General features: G+C 38.5%; 1 protein-coding gene across 1 annotated transcript in view; it reads right to left on the bottom strand.

The window, feature by feature from the left end:
* Positions 1-8,859: 8,859 nt before the first annotated feature.
* gnai1 (guanine nucleotide binding protein (G protein), alpha inhibiting activity polypeptide 1) overlaps positions 8,860-14,309 on the bottom strand; it is a 40,755-nt gene continuing 35,305 nt past the window's right edge. The window contains exons 8-9 of the mRNA XM_073066589.1: positions 12,286-12,493; positions 8,860-10,851 (exon numbers count right to left, since the gene is read on the bottom strand). Coding sequence (XP_072922690.1) covers positions 12,303-12,493 — 191 coding nt within the window. The 3' untranslated portion in view covers positions 8,860-10,851; positions 12,286-12,302. The remainder of the gene's footprint in view (positions 10,852-12,285; positions 12,494-14,309) is intronic.

Below are 14,309 nucleotides of genomic sequence, written 5' to 3' on the forward strand. Positions count from 1 at the left end.
TTTTTTTCCTGAGTATCTTTGCTTTGAAGAGCTTATAATTTGGTAATCACCAAATTGGGAAAATATTAACAACATTGTTGGAGTTTACAAAATTGATCAGGAAATTGCATGCTGTGTCAAATTCCCTGAATCATGAATGGCAAGTTTAAAAACTAGGAGCAGAAAGCTGTGTCAAAGCAGGATTTATTTTTATCCAAGTAATGGTGTTATGACTTGGGAGTTATTTTTATGTCTTGCACCGTAATGCTGCCACAAAACAATTAACTTCACAACATACAGTACTGCACAAAAGTCGCAGGCACACATACATAGCTAGGGTGCCTAAGACTTTCGCACAGTACTGTTGTTGTCAACATGGTGTGCAGAGTGAGTCTGTAAATCTGGCAGGAACAAAGGATATTGGGAATGGCAAGGGTGAAGCACCGCAAGAGGGGTGTGGGATTGGTGGCAGAAGAATGCTATATATATATGTGCCTAAAACCAAGAACGGGATGTCAATGATTCGGATTCTTAAAACATCAGGAAAGCACTGCTGAGGAAGAATAAATGAATTTGAGATGTCATTGAAGATGCTTCTGGGAACCAGCAGGCAGATGAAAGTGAACTGATAATTTAAAAACAACTTTACTTTATTCAGCTTAAAAGGGAAACCTGAAATATCTTCAGAAAGGCTGGAAAATAACATTGAACAAAAGAGGATCAGGTAAATGTTAATCTCTGCATATGTTGATAAAGTACTCCGAGGTGGCAAACCCTATGGGCCGGGGTCTCACACAATCACACATTTTGATCAGTCTGGACCTATTCCTCCTTAGTTATCTTTCCTAAAATCTGTTTGCAGTTTCAAGTGTAATTAGCCAAAGCTACAATTCCTGTTACTGTAATTTCTACAGATTTAGGGCAGTGTACAATTTAGTACAGCTCAGATTTGGTGAACTTACTGTTAAATGCAACTTCAATGGAGGGAAATGGACACCTAACGGTATTGAATTCCAGTTTTCATTTACCCACTCAATTTGCCTTCCCATTCAAGTCTCCCTGTATTTTGGACCATACCTCTTCATTTTTGAGTATCATGTACTGACTTTGACAACATAACCCCTCAGGTTTTACTGTGGTCCTAGTCACCTGGGTCTCATAAGCCACCACCACTCCAGCCTGGGAGCAACACCAAGGATCAGGATATTACAGACTTTATGAAAGGGTAGTTTAAAATGCAATGCAACATGCAATTGTACCTTTTATATTTGGAAGGGATGCTTTCCATTATCATTTCATTGAAGGAAAAGAATCTTGAACTAATCAAGCAGAACCCTGGAGGAAAATAATAATTAGAAAAACAACACACAGTTTCTTAAGTCCCATAGCATGCTGTGCACCACAGCCAATCCCCCGCAGAACACAGCTACAAGAACACTCATGGGAAGCTAATACACTAACTCAAAAAACATCTAGGGCAAAGTTTGAAGGCTGAATAATATTGCTAATGCCATTTTCCTCTTACTTCAAATAAAACTATTAATCCATTGGCTGGATAACAATAATTCATTGTATTTTCTAAGCAAAGTACCACAAATGTTTGAAAACAATAGAAACATCTTGGAAATCAGGCAGCATCTGTGAAGAGTTGACATTTCATGTGTGTGATATTCCTATATTCTGTGTTTATCTTGTGCTACAAAACTCCTTTTTTTAATATACAATGATCAATGACTTTGAGAGCAATTTTTAGGCATGAATGGGCTAAGATTAAAAATTGTGTTTTCTACATTGGACAAGTCCAGGCCACTATTTATAGGTACTCATTACAAGGGTTAGCCAGGTAGTGGGCTTGAGATAACGAAAGCAAATAGCATCCCTTAATGACAAATGGTAACTTTACAGTTGCCATTATAATTCACCGTCTGACATTATTTTGGCAATTCACTGGTTGATAATATTATGACTATTCTGTAGCTTTGTGGATCCCAGTTTTTTATTCAAAACTTATTTTATTTCAGAATTTAAATTCCTTAGCTCCTGTGGTTTGATTTCACTATTGCAGCAATTGTCTGAGTCTTTGAATGAGAGCACAGTAACAACCATTCTGTTCAAAATGAAACAGGCAGCCATCTGAACTTATCAGGTAGCTATTACTCAACTGCAAACTACTTTTAAGTAAGAATGGGATTCACAGAACCATAGATTTACATGGCCACACATTGTGAACAGAACTACACAAGCTTGCTATCAATACCAGCAACTACTTCCAAAACTTTTCAAGGCTCCTAATGAAAGCATGTCCAATATCATTAACTCATGCTGGCAAATAACTTTTACTGGTATCTCATTATGATTTACTCTGAATACAGTCAGTAGAAATAATCAATTTTCAACCATCTGCTCATTGGTTGATGAGATACAGTATAAAGAAGATGCAGTACAACAGGCAGGAAAACTCCTATTTAACATGTCTATGGATTTCAAAACACTACAGATCTCATATAGAACAGTACAGCACAGGTATGATGGGTTGAATAGTTTGAAGTGTGTATATTTTAATGCTAGGAGCACTGATGAATTTAAAGCATGGATCAGTACATGGAACTACGAAGTTGTGGCCATTACTGAAACTTGGTAGAGAGGGGTAGGAATGGGAGATTAATGTTTTAGATAAGATAGAGGAGCTTGGAGGTGGGGTGTAGTTGTATACTAATCAGGGACAATATCAGAGCTGCACTCAGGGGAGACTTAATGGAGGGGCCAGGCACTGAGTCCATTTGGTTAGAACTCAGGAACAGGAAGAGTGCAATCACACTGATGGGATTGTACTGCAGACCACCCATTAGACACCAGGACATTGAGGTACAGATATGTAATCAGATTAAGGAAATGTGTAAAATGAATAGGGTTGTTCTCATGGGGGAGTTTCAACTTCCCTAATATAAGCTGGGACCTTAAAGAGGTTTAGATGGGGCAGATTTTGTTAAGCGTGTCCTGGAAAGTTTCTTCAATTAATATGTGGATGGTCCAACAAGTGGAGGGGTCATATCTTTACGAAATTCTGTATTATATTACTAATAAAGTGACCATGTCACTCCTTGCAGTAAGTTAGTTTATATCATTATTTCTCCTTCCTCAAAGGGAGTGTCATTGACATAACTGAGTTGTGGTTGCACTGCAAGTTTATAAATAGTGGTGCCAGGGTAAAATGTTTGGCAAGGGCAACTTGTGTTTTCACAACAGTGATGCTGCCTTGCAGCTGTACTGACCTCCATGTAATCCTGGGTAGTAAATCTAAGAATCAAAATTTTACCCTTCATGTTAACTTTGGATGCACCAGTCACAACAGACCTTCAGAATTCTGACCAATAACAATGATTGCAATACTGCCTCAATACCAGCATCTTAGAAAATGTAAATATACAAAACAAGGACTCTTTCTGCAAACGCACGAACTGAGACATTTACAACCAACTTCCCCACAGGCTGCAAATACAATTTGAATTGAACAGTTAGCTGCGCTCTTTCAAATCACAATAAATTATTGTGAAATCACAGTAAATTACTTGCCTGGGTCTGGGGTCACATAGGATAGATCAGATTCCCTTTCATAAAAGGTATTAGTGGACCAGATGGAGTTTTTACTGATAACACACAAGTTTATGATCTCTATTACTTATGCAACTTGTTTAAAAAGTTAGATTTAAATTTAAATTCATCATCTGCATTGATGGAACTTGTATTTTATTTCAATCAATAACACAGGCCTTTGGATACCAGTAACATAATCTGTATCCCATACTGTATCCCTTCTTAAAAATTTAGAAATAACCATTGAAGACTGAGAAACTGAATCAAATCACAATTTTGTAAAGAGGAATAAGCTGCACAGGAAGACTGTATAATTTCACCACAGTTAAGTTTATCATTTGCTGAGTGATTTTCTTAACTACAATACTTCTATGTTTTTCATTTTAAGCAACTGAAACAATCTTCCATTAGAAGAATCAATATTTGAATAGCCTCAAGTCTTTTAATACGTGCAGGATCAAAGACTCTCAGGTGCCAGTCCGAACACGCCCTTTAAAACATGAACTATGAGGCATTTCTAATGGAGGGGCAGGCAGGAAGATTTTAAAGATGATACAGAGCAATAAATTTAATAAATTACTTAGCATACATATACTAGGAAAAAGACTGAAGGCCAAAATTAAACCTGCAACTTTAGTATAGTTCTAAGGTGGCGCAGTACAATCAGAAGTACTATTGTTCATTTGAGATGTTAAACCAGCTTGGATTCCTTCTGGTTGATGTAATCAGCCAGATGGATATTACTATTAAAAAGCAGGTGTCTCTCCTCCCAATGTTTATTTCTCAATCATCACAATAATGGATTACCCCTTTCTTGTTTTGAGAGCTTGCCTTGCACAAATAGGGAGCTGTACTCCTTAAGAGCCTTTGGTTTCAATAGGTACATTTAATATCAGAGAAATATATACAATATACATTCTTTTTTGGTGTCATTGTACAACCTCTGCAACGTGCTTAAAGTCACCTGAGGCATATAGTTAAAGTGTGACATTTGAAAAAACAGAAACTACTCATCAGTGGCCTACTGCTCACTTTGCTTCCCTGATGGTTGCAACATTATTCCCAAGTGAAAGCTGGCTCCTTTTCTTCACATCAGGCTGGGTCACAATTATTTTGGACATTGTACCAGAGAGCTATATGACAACTGAAAGATGACATTTGGGAACAAATCACACTGAAATTTGTTACCCATTAAACCCAGTAAGATGAATTTCAGGGATGGGATGCAAGTCTGTGCACAATAAAACAACTGTATAACTTAAGTTTTTGATATTTTATGGACTGAGATATGTGCTATAGATATAAAATCAAGTATTCTGATCTTGAAGTCACCAAAATTCTAATGAAAGTGTTGGATAAAAACAATTGGTAAAACAAACAATAAAACATTAGATCATTAAGTGTCAGATGCCACAGTTAAGTCAAAAAAGTACTGGCCTATAAAGGTGGGTGGAAAATATGGGCTAGGACAGTATAGCTGATCAGGTTTTTAAAAAAGACCTTAAGAAATGCACATTCAAGTGACAAATGGGAAAAACTGCTTTGATTATTGGATTTGTAGCTGTTATATAAGATGAAAGAGTGCAAGTTTGAGCTTGCTTAAAACGAGTAAAAACGCAGCTAAAGGAATACCTTGAGCAATCTTAGGATTTATGTATATATATATTTTTTAAAACACCTACAACTAGATAAAGAATCTTTTTTGAGGAAGACTAGTATTACCTCCCATTCCTATTTGACCTTGAGATGGGTAGTGGCGAGTTATGTTCTTCAGTGCTATTTCCTTTTGTTCCCCCAGATGCTGTGAGGAATAAGCCCTTCCGGACCTTCGAGCTATGCTGCCCAGCAACCCCCAATTCAATTCCAGCCTGATCATGGGATTGACAACTTATAATTATCAATTATGAATGCAGATTCATAATTAAGAATTAAGAATTAAAGAATCTAAGCAATTAAGAATGCAGGGTGACTTGGACAGGTTGGGTGAGTGGGCAAATGTATGGCAGATGCAGTTTAATGTGGATAAACGTGAGGTTATCCACTTTGGTGGCAAGAACAGGAAGGCAGATTACTATCTAAATGGAGTCAAGTTAGGAAAAGGGGAAGTACAACGAGATCTAGGTGTTCTTGTACATCAGTCAATGAAAGCGAGCGTGCAGGTACAGCAGGCAGTGAAGAAAACTAATGGCATGCTGGCCTTTATAACAAGAGGAATTGAGTAAAGAGGTCCTTCTGCAGCTGTACAGGGCCCTGGTAAGATCCCACCTGGAGTAGTGTGTGCAGTTTTGGTCTCCAAATTTGAGGAAGGACATTCTTGCTATTGAGGGAGTGCAGCATAGGTTCACAGGGTTAATTCCCGGAATGGCGGGACTGTCATATGTTGAAAGATTGGAGCGACTGGGCTTGTATACACTGGAATTTAGAAGGATGAGAGGGGATCTGATTGTAACATATAAGATTATTAAGGGATTGGACATGCTGGAGGCAGGAAGCATGTTCCCGCTGATGGATGAGTCCAGAACTAGAGACCACAGTTTAAGAATAAGGGGTAGGCCATTTAGAACAGAGATGCGGAAAAACTTTTTCACCCAGAGAGTGGTGGATATGTGGAATGCTCTGCCCCAGAAAGCAGTGGAGGCAAAGTCTCTGGATGCATTCAAGAGAGAGTTAGATAGAGCTCTTATAGATAGCGGGGCCAAGGGATATGGGGAGAGGGCAGGAACGGGGTACTGATTGTGTATGATCAGCCATGATCACAGTGAATGGCAGTGCTGGCTAGAAGGGCCAAATGGCCTACTCCTGCACCTACTGTCTATTGTCTATTAACCTACCAACCAGTACGTATTTGGACTGTCAGAGGAAACTGGAGAATGTACAAACACCTTATAAGCAGTAGCATGAATTGAACCCAAGTCACCTGTATGGCGAAGAGTTGTGCTAACCACTATGCCACCAGGCTGCACCTAGCTTACCCACAAATGGTTACCCTACCCCCTTTTTGTTGATTGTTGGGTAGAGAGGCCAGAATTTAGACCAAACAATGACAAATGGTATTAAATTTTTGTAAGTCAGGAAGGGATGCAACTTGAAAAAGAACCTCAGGTGGGTGTTCCCTTGTGCCTGCTCCCCATGCTCTTCAAGTTTGGCAACCATTGTATACACTCTACAAAATGCACTGCAGTTACACTGAAGTCATTAGTAGGAATAGTGTGAATCATGTGGCAATCAAGTACTTTCCTTTGTTCTGGAGCTCCACTCACAAGGTCAATGGACACTATTCCATCACACCACAACAAAAACTGCTGAGGGAACTCAATGGGTTGAGCAACATCCATAGCTGGAACGGTATTGTTGATGTTTTGTGCCGAGATCCTACATCGGTGCCTGACTAGCCTTGTGTTTAGGCATGATCATTCGGTTAGGATTGGAGCAAAATGAATGTAGTGCTGGCATGTTTGAATGGGCAGGGGAGAAGTGTCATGGTGGTTAATGTTGCCATGCCAATCGGAAATATTCCAGAGAGGGAACCCTGTCCAAGGGGTGACCAAGAGGATGTGGAATATTGGAGGCATGAGAAAGTATCATTGTGGCAAAGTGTGGGCCTGATGCAAGATCTCAACTAGAAATATTGACAATTTCTTTCTCCTTCACCTCCAACAGCTTGTGTTTTTTTCCCTCTTGACTCTAGATTTTACAGCCTCTTGCATCTCTATTCCATCCTACACCTGACTTGTGCATTATGGACGGAAAGGGCATGAGATGCCAGAAAGCACATCACTTGCTATAGGATACCAGTGTCTGACTTGTTCTGTCAACCACTGTATTTGTGACAGGACCACAAGATGAGTTTCTGGGCAAAAATAACCTCCTGATACGCTGATGTGGGACTGACCAATACGATTGTCACAGGGCTACTGCAATGTACTGCTACTGTAGAGCAGGGATTGGCCCATTCAAAACCACTACATCTACTCTATGCAACAGTGAAGTACAGAACAATGGAGATCAAATGCAACTTGCAACTAGGCCATTCTGATCCTGGGCTGAGCATTGAATGTAGTGGTTTTGTCAGTTACTGTGTTAAGGGGCTGGACTGCACTGTGCATCTGGCACTCAAGCATCTGCTAGCCATTGCTGGCGTATTATTTGATTAGGATGCTATCTCTAATATTAAAGGAAAGCTGAATGTCTCTCGTTGAAGTTGATTTAAATGTTAATTTTTAAAATACCCGGTAAATTGTAATCAACTTCAACGAGAGACATTCAGTGACATCTGCCATCACTTTATAGCAGGGGTTTCCAACCTTTATTATGCCAAAGACCAATACCATTAAAGGGGGTCCATGGACCCCAGGTTGGGAACCCCTGCTTTATAGATTAGAATAAGCTTGATGGTGCTGTTAGAGGAGTAGCCAGATTAACTTTGTACCATTTTATGGATTGAAATTACCCAGGCAGCTTTCCACATTGTCAATACACTGGAACAGTTGGTTCATTGTCGAGCACAAGCACTGTAGCTGCACCGTGTTCTGGTTACACAATGTTCTCAGCTGTTTCAATACATGTAGTGAACAAGACTTTGATAACGGTGGGGATATAGAAGTTGAACTGGGTCATCCAACTTATCCCTTTCTGTTACAAATGTTTCAGCTTGGCCTCAGTACTAAGATATTTTTGTAGATTCTTCTTTCCACATAAAAATATTAAAATTACAAATAGCTAACAGGAAAAAAATATAATTTGTTTTGAATAACAGAGCAAACATTCAAGTACAAGTTAAAACAGCAAGGAAAGGACGTCTTGCGTGCATATTAAGTTATTATAGGCCTTAATTGGAATTATTGTTGGAAGCAGAGAGGTAGTAATTATTTGGAAAGATTAACTTAATGATTGAGAGAAATGCAGGTGGTGTTATAAGAATATGGGAACATGGAACTTGATTAACTACTCTCAGGTGGAGAATAGACAACTACATAAACCAGATGATCAATTTTTGACAAAGACCCAGATTAAACAATGATAAGCAAACTGCCACCAGATTGGATTTAAGATTTACAAAATCAAACTGTGCAAAAACAAGACTTGGTCTTTGTGACAAAGTAACCCATACACTCCCCATAGCTGTCTATGTGCTCAGGAAAAGGTATGATACACTGAATATTCACCTGCACAAACGTGATAGACAAAGAAAAGACAAAGGCAACCTGTCATTGAAAATAAGCCACATTTTGCCAGCAGATATGCACATGGAACAAATGTTTCACAAATCAGTTTTGACAGTAGAAGTCCAGAACTCAAATTTTATTTAAGCTCTCTTACTGACATCCATAATGGTACAGACCAAGTTAAAAAAAGCAGTAATAATGATCACTAATGAGTCAGTAGCTTCTAATCATTTTGCCAAATCCTACATTTTTCCAAGAATTACACAAGATAGTTCCACAATTAAATTCCGCCTCTTTCTGTATGAGTGTAATCAATAGATGTGGATCTAGCTGCACACATCAGAAAATGTTCATGGAATAAGATCAGGTTGATAGAAAAGTTGCTCACCAACAAGGCACAAATTATTTGGACTAACTGTAAATAATTCTTTATTGATTATTAGCTATCCAAGTCCTAATTTCCTCTTACAGATGAAGAGGATACACTTCAAAGAAAATCAACAAGGATAATGTTTGTTGACCCAACATACATGGATTAATAGTTTGGTAACTTTATAAATTTTGTTACATTAAAAATCAGTGACTTTAGCAAATTTTCTTTTAACGTTAACCTGCAGGTCAACAAACTAAAAATAAATTTTACATAAATTCATCTGTACAGTTAGTACATTTAACAACAATTGTAGCCTACATCACTGAAATGCACAAAATAGCTCCAAAAGGTGTTAAGTTTTATTTAGGTACCTGCTTTTAGTCTGCATATTCTTTAGGGTGTAGGCAACAGTTATAACAGTATAAAAGCATGTTGATAATGACTGCATTCCCACATTGCAGTATAAGAATGCATGCACTTTATACTTATTTTGCTTCACATAACCATATCTGACCCAGCTTAAGTTAGAATTAAATGCTAAAATTGGTCAAACATATGCACAGGTGACACTAGTTTAGACAAAAATCATCTAGATACCAGCACTAAAAAAATTGTAAAGTATCTACAAAATTTACTAAATGACAGCTTTTGCCAAGATTTCATGAATACATTTTACATACTTCCATATTATGGCAGTAAAAAGAACAGATTCAAGACAATCTTAAGTTAAGCACTTAAGCAGCAAAATTCATCACCTGCACAAGGATAAAGAAAGAAACTTAAAAAAAAATAATGCAGCAAATAGTGGAGGAGCTGGTAGCCTGTACAGCAGAAAGCATTTGAAACAGACTTCCAACTTGACCTCAAATGTGAGAGTTACAGCTTAAAAAATGTACTTCTGTAAATGTAAACTCAAAAGTACCTTTATCTCTGGTCCTATTGATCAGAATTCTATGTTGTAAAATGTCATCCTTTCTGTAAGTGGAGTGGACATTTTTTTGGTGGAGCGCATCTTCTCAAATTTAATAGACACTGCCTGAGTGACTGCAATTTTATTAAGTGATACGTTTGGTCTTTCTACTCTCCCAAATACTCAACGAATCGTTCCAAAGGATACATGTACAAACGTTAAGTCTTGAATACAAAAATGCTTATTTTGATCAGTTAAAAGTGTATAAAATATTGGCATTACCTTTAAGGCAATGTAGAACAACAATGGTTAGTACTCTGCCGTCAGCAGCAGTGAACTGATTAAAACCCTTCTTAAATGGAGCAGAACATAGCAATGTGCTCCCAATCATGGTGTGGAAGCAAATAAAGGTGATGACCACAAGAAACTTGTTAGCTTAATACATTCATGCTACATTCTGCCAAGCATAGTACCCTGCACAATCAACAAGGCATGCAGAATTAACCAAAGCTAGAAAGGAAATGTGCTCTTATTGTCTTGAGTAAGCCAAAATACAAATGTTCCTCCTCTTAGAGACACAATTCTAAGATTTGAAGGTCTTAGGAAAATAAACTTGTAAAACGTCTTACAATAAACAATGCTACAGTTACAGGCATACAAACAAATTGGACAAAGTACTCAAAGTATACTATTCTAATTACTTATAAAATATACAAGACAAACATAAATAAAGCTGTTACAACTGGCAAATTGTACAGTACTGGTCCTCCAATCAGTATGTCTTCCCTTTAATCCAGAAGCAGACAGGTTGAACTGAAGTTATTTTCCATCTGTAATAAAATAAAACCCTCCATTTAAAACAGAAAGCTCTTCACACATTTTTTTGAAACATTTGTGATATAGCATTGCATTTGAATAATTTTAATAATTGCATTTCCAAACTGAAAAAGACTTGTATTTACATCACCAGTACGGCCAAATACAGATTTTATTTAGTGACATATTTTGAGAAATTGGAAGTCACCACAATATTGAATACTCATCTAACAAGGAAATCATTAATATTACCTATGCAAAAGTCTGAACTGGTGACTTGTATTCAAAAGGCAAGTTATTCTTATCCATTAAGAGCAGACTCAGATTTATTTACCATATGTACAACCAAACATACAGTGAAATGCATCACTTGCATTAACAACCCACACAACAACCCAAGGATGTATTGGGGTCAGCCCAGAAGCATTGGCACACATTCCAGCATGTTCATGTTAATTAGAACACCACAAACAACAAGAACAATAACAAAAATTTTTTGCACACTCCCACCAACTCATGAACACAGACTGACATCGGACTACAGGACAGGCTGCCTATGGAATCCTTGGCCCTGGATTCTGACATCGGCCTCTAACCTCCAGCCCCTGGCCCATACTCAGACATCAGGACTCCAACTTCCAGATATGCCAACCCAGAGGCTTTGGCTCTCAGGTTTCAACCTTCAGACCCAACAACTTCTGTCTTCAACCTTCAGGCTTCAACCTCCATGACTTTGAACTTCAGGCTTTGACTTCTGAACTTGCAGAGATACCTAACCCTGGGTCTCGCCAAGCTGGGAGAGAGAGAGTCATCAGCTCTCATCCTCATGGCCTGACACCCACGAGGACGAGGGCTGAGCAACTCCTCCAAGATTTCTGGCCTTTGTCCACAGGGCACTCCAACCAGACTGACCACTGGCTCTTGCCTGACTCTTCATTTGCTACGCTTGACTCCAAACTTCCCCTCACCCTTGTCCCTAAACCCCAACCTCATTGTCTCCCAAGTCTGAGTGATGATCTAGATAGACATCGCAGCTTGAAGCAACTGGAAGCTTCAAAAGCATTAGACTTCATATTGAGATTACCCATGGTTTTGGCCAAAGTGTATGAACGGCCACCCAAACAATCTAGATTTCAACTATACTGAAATCTGAATTAAGTTTTATACATTAAAGAAATACTCAAAAATTGTCAATAAGAGAAAGAAAGAAAATAAAGAAAAATTAAGCTACAGGAATTATTTGTGGTATAAGACAACGGAGAGGTTTTGGGGATGGGTGGGAATAAAGTAAAATTCTAAAGATTGGTGATTTCCAACGAAGACGAGGAGATCAACTGTAAAAGCTTTCCAATGTATCATTTCACAAGCAGCTTCCTCCCCCCCACACACACATTCCAGCTGAAAAATTCTACCTTGCCTATCAACAGGAAAAACAAAAGGCAACTTACCAATCCCTTCAACAGCTTTAAAACAGACCACAGTCCTTTAAATTATTCTTTATAATGACATCAGTGACGGCATCAAACACAAACTGCACATTTTTGGTGTCTGTGGCACATGTAAAGTGGGTGTAAATTTCCTTGGTGTCCTTTCGTTTGTTCAGATCTTCAAACTGACATTGTATGTAAGCTGCAGCCTCTTCATATGTGTTTGATCCTGTATAACAGGGTAAACAGAAGCAAAAGTAAAACACCAAGCCTATTATGAAATATTCACTTCCTGTCACAACTGCACTATACAGACCATTCTATGGATACAAGGTCCACAAATAAGCCAAATAAGCAGTCTTTTGAGGCATTCTTGTCATGGGATTAAATACTTAGCAACCAAGCAAAACAAAAAACACACATCATTCCTTTAAGATGGTGTATCTTAAGTGAATTACAAGAGCAAGGCACAGCACTAGGGACCAGTGATTACATTCTCATACATTGAACTGTGGCCTTTCTGTCTGATCGATATCCCAAAACAACCATGCTATGATAACCAAAATAAACAAAGTAATTGTGCACACAAGAAATAAAAGCAGTGTTGAATGTGGATTTGCCAAGACCCAAAAAAACACCTTAAAAAGGAATTCAATTCTTCAGTTCAGTTACCAGTAACTGACAAGTTTTTTTTTGACATGCTCAAGTCTACATAGCAACACCACCACTTTGGATTTTGACAGTTTACTATATAGTACAATACTGCATTGCATTCAGTGAATTACCTCACCCTAACCACCTCCTCTTCAGATGAAGTGCCACCTCCCAAACCACACAATCAAGGCTAATTTTGCATTCACCCAACTCCAAGGCCATAGCTGGAGTACTACAACCATGTCTGATCCCTTTAAGTAAACAGCACTGAACACACACAAAAAAAAAACCAGAATAGGAGACTGCCAGACCCAACAACCCTATCTCACCATTCAGTAAGACTGCATCTATAATAGTCTATACACTATTACTGCGGCAGTTCCCAGAACCATCAATTGCTCAATCTTTCAAGTATTTATCCATCTCCACCGTAAAGCAATTTGACGGGCTGACCACCATCCACAATGTTGTTTGGGGGGGGGGATGGTGGAGGATTGGAAATTGCGGACCCACAGAGATTCACTACCCTCAGAAGAAACAGCTATGAATCCTAGTTTAAAAACATTGGCTTCTAATCCTGTAGCCACGTCCCCTTATTTGCCACTCTTCCACTCAGGAAAATATCTCCAGCTTGATATTATCAAGCTGTGTTATGATTTTGTGGTCAAATAGAGTCATCCCTCATTCTCAATTCCAAGGAATACACACCCAACTGTGTCAGAACTGCCTCCTGTGACAGAATGCTCTTCCCTAGAATCAGCCTCTTAGGGCTGCCTCCAAAGCTGCGATGTTCTTTTTGACGTAGCCTCACAAACAACCACAACAAGATCTTTATATATTCAAACTGATGGGTACAAGAATAGTATCTAACAACCAAGCAGAACAAGAACCACATGTCATTCCTTTAGGGTGGTGCACACTTCAAGTGAATTACACTTAATTATAATAGAGGCCTTCATGCAGTTTACCTCTTAACTAGTTATGATTTATGTACTGAAATACCTGAATACCCCCTCAACTTCACTCAGTTGTAGTCCTTCCCTATGTAAATAATGACCAGCTTTTTGATTCCATTTACTGAAGTGCATGATCTCATACTTCCCCAGATTGAATTCTATTTTCCAGGTATTCTCCCAATCACTCAATCCATATCCTGTTGCACAATAACATTACCTGCGTAAAAACATGCCCTTCACCCGTTTTCACATCCTAGTTTTTGTATCCTTCTTCTAAGGTACTTCACTAGTAATATCCCTCCAGCCTGAAAGGACCTATTTTTTCCAATGACAACCAGTTTTTCTTCTTCCTCCAACACTATGGGCTCTTCATATATGCACCAGTCTCTCATAGCCCTTGCTAAATGCCTTTTGGAAACCTAAATTCATCCACTG

Source organism: Hemitrygon akajei, chromosome 14, assembly GCF_048418815.1.
Source record: "Hemitrygon akajei chromosome 14, sHemAka1.3, whole genome shotgun sequence".
NCBI classification, from domain to species: domain Eukaryota; kingdom Metazoa; phylum Chordata; class Chondrichthyes; order Myliobatiformes; family Dasyatidae; genus Hemitrygon; species Hemitrygon akajei.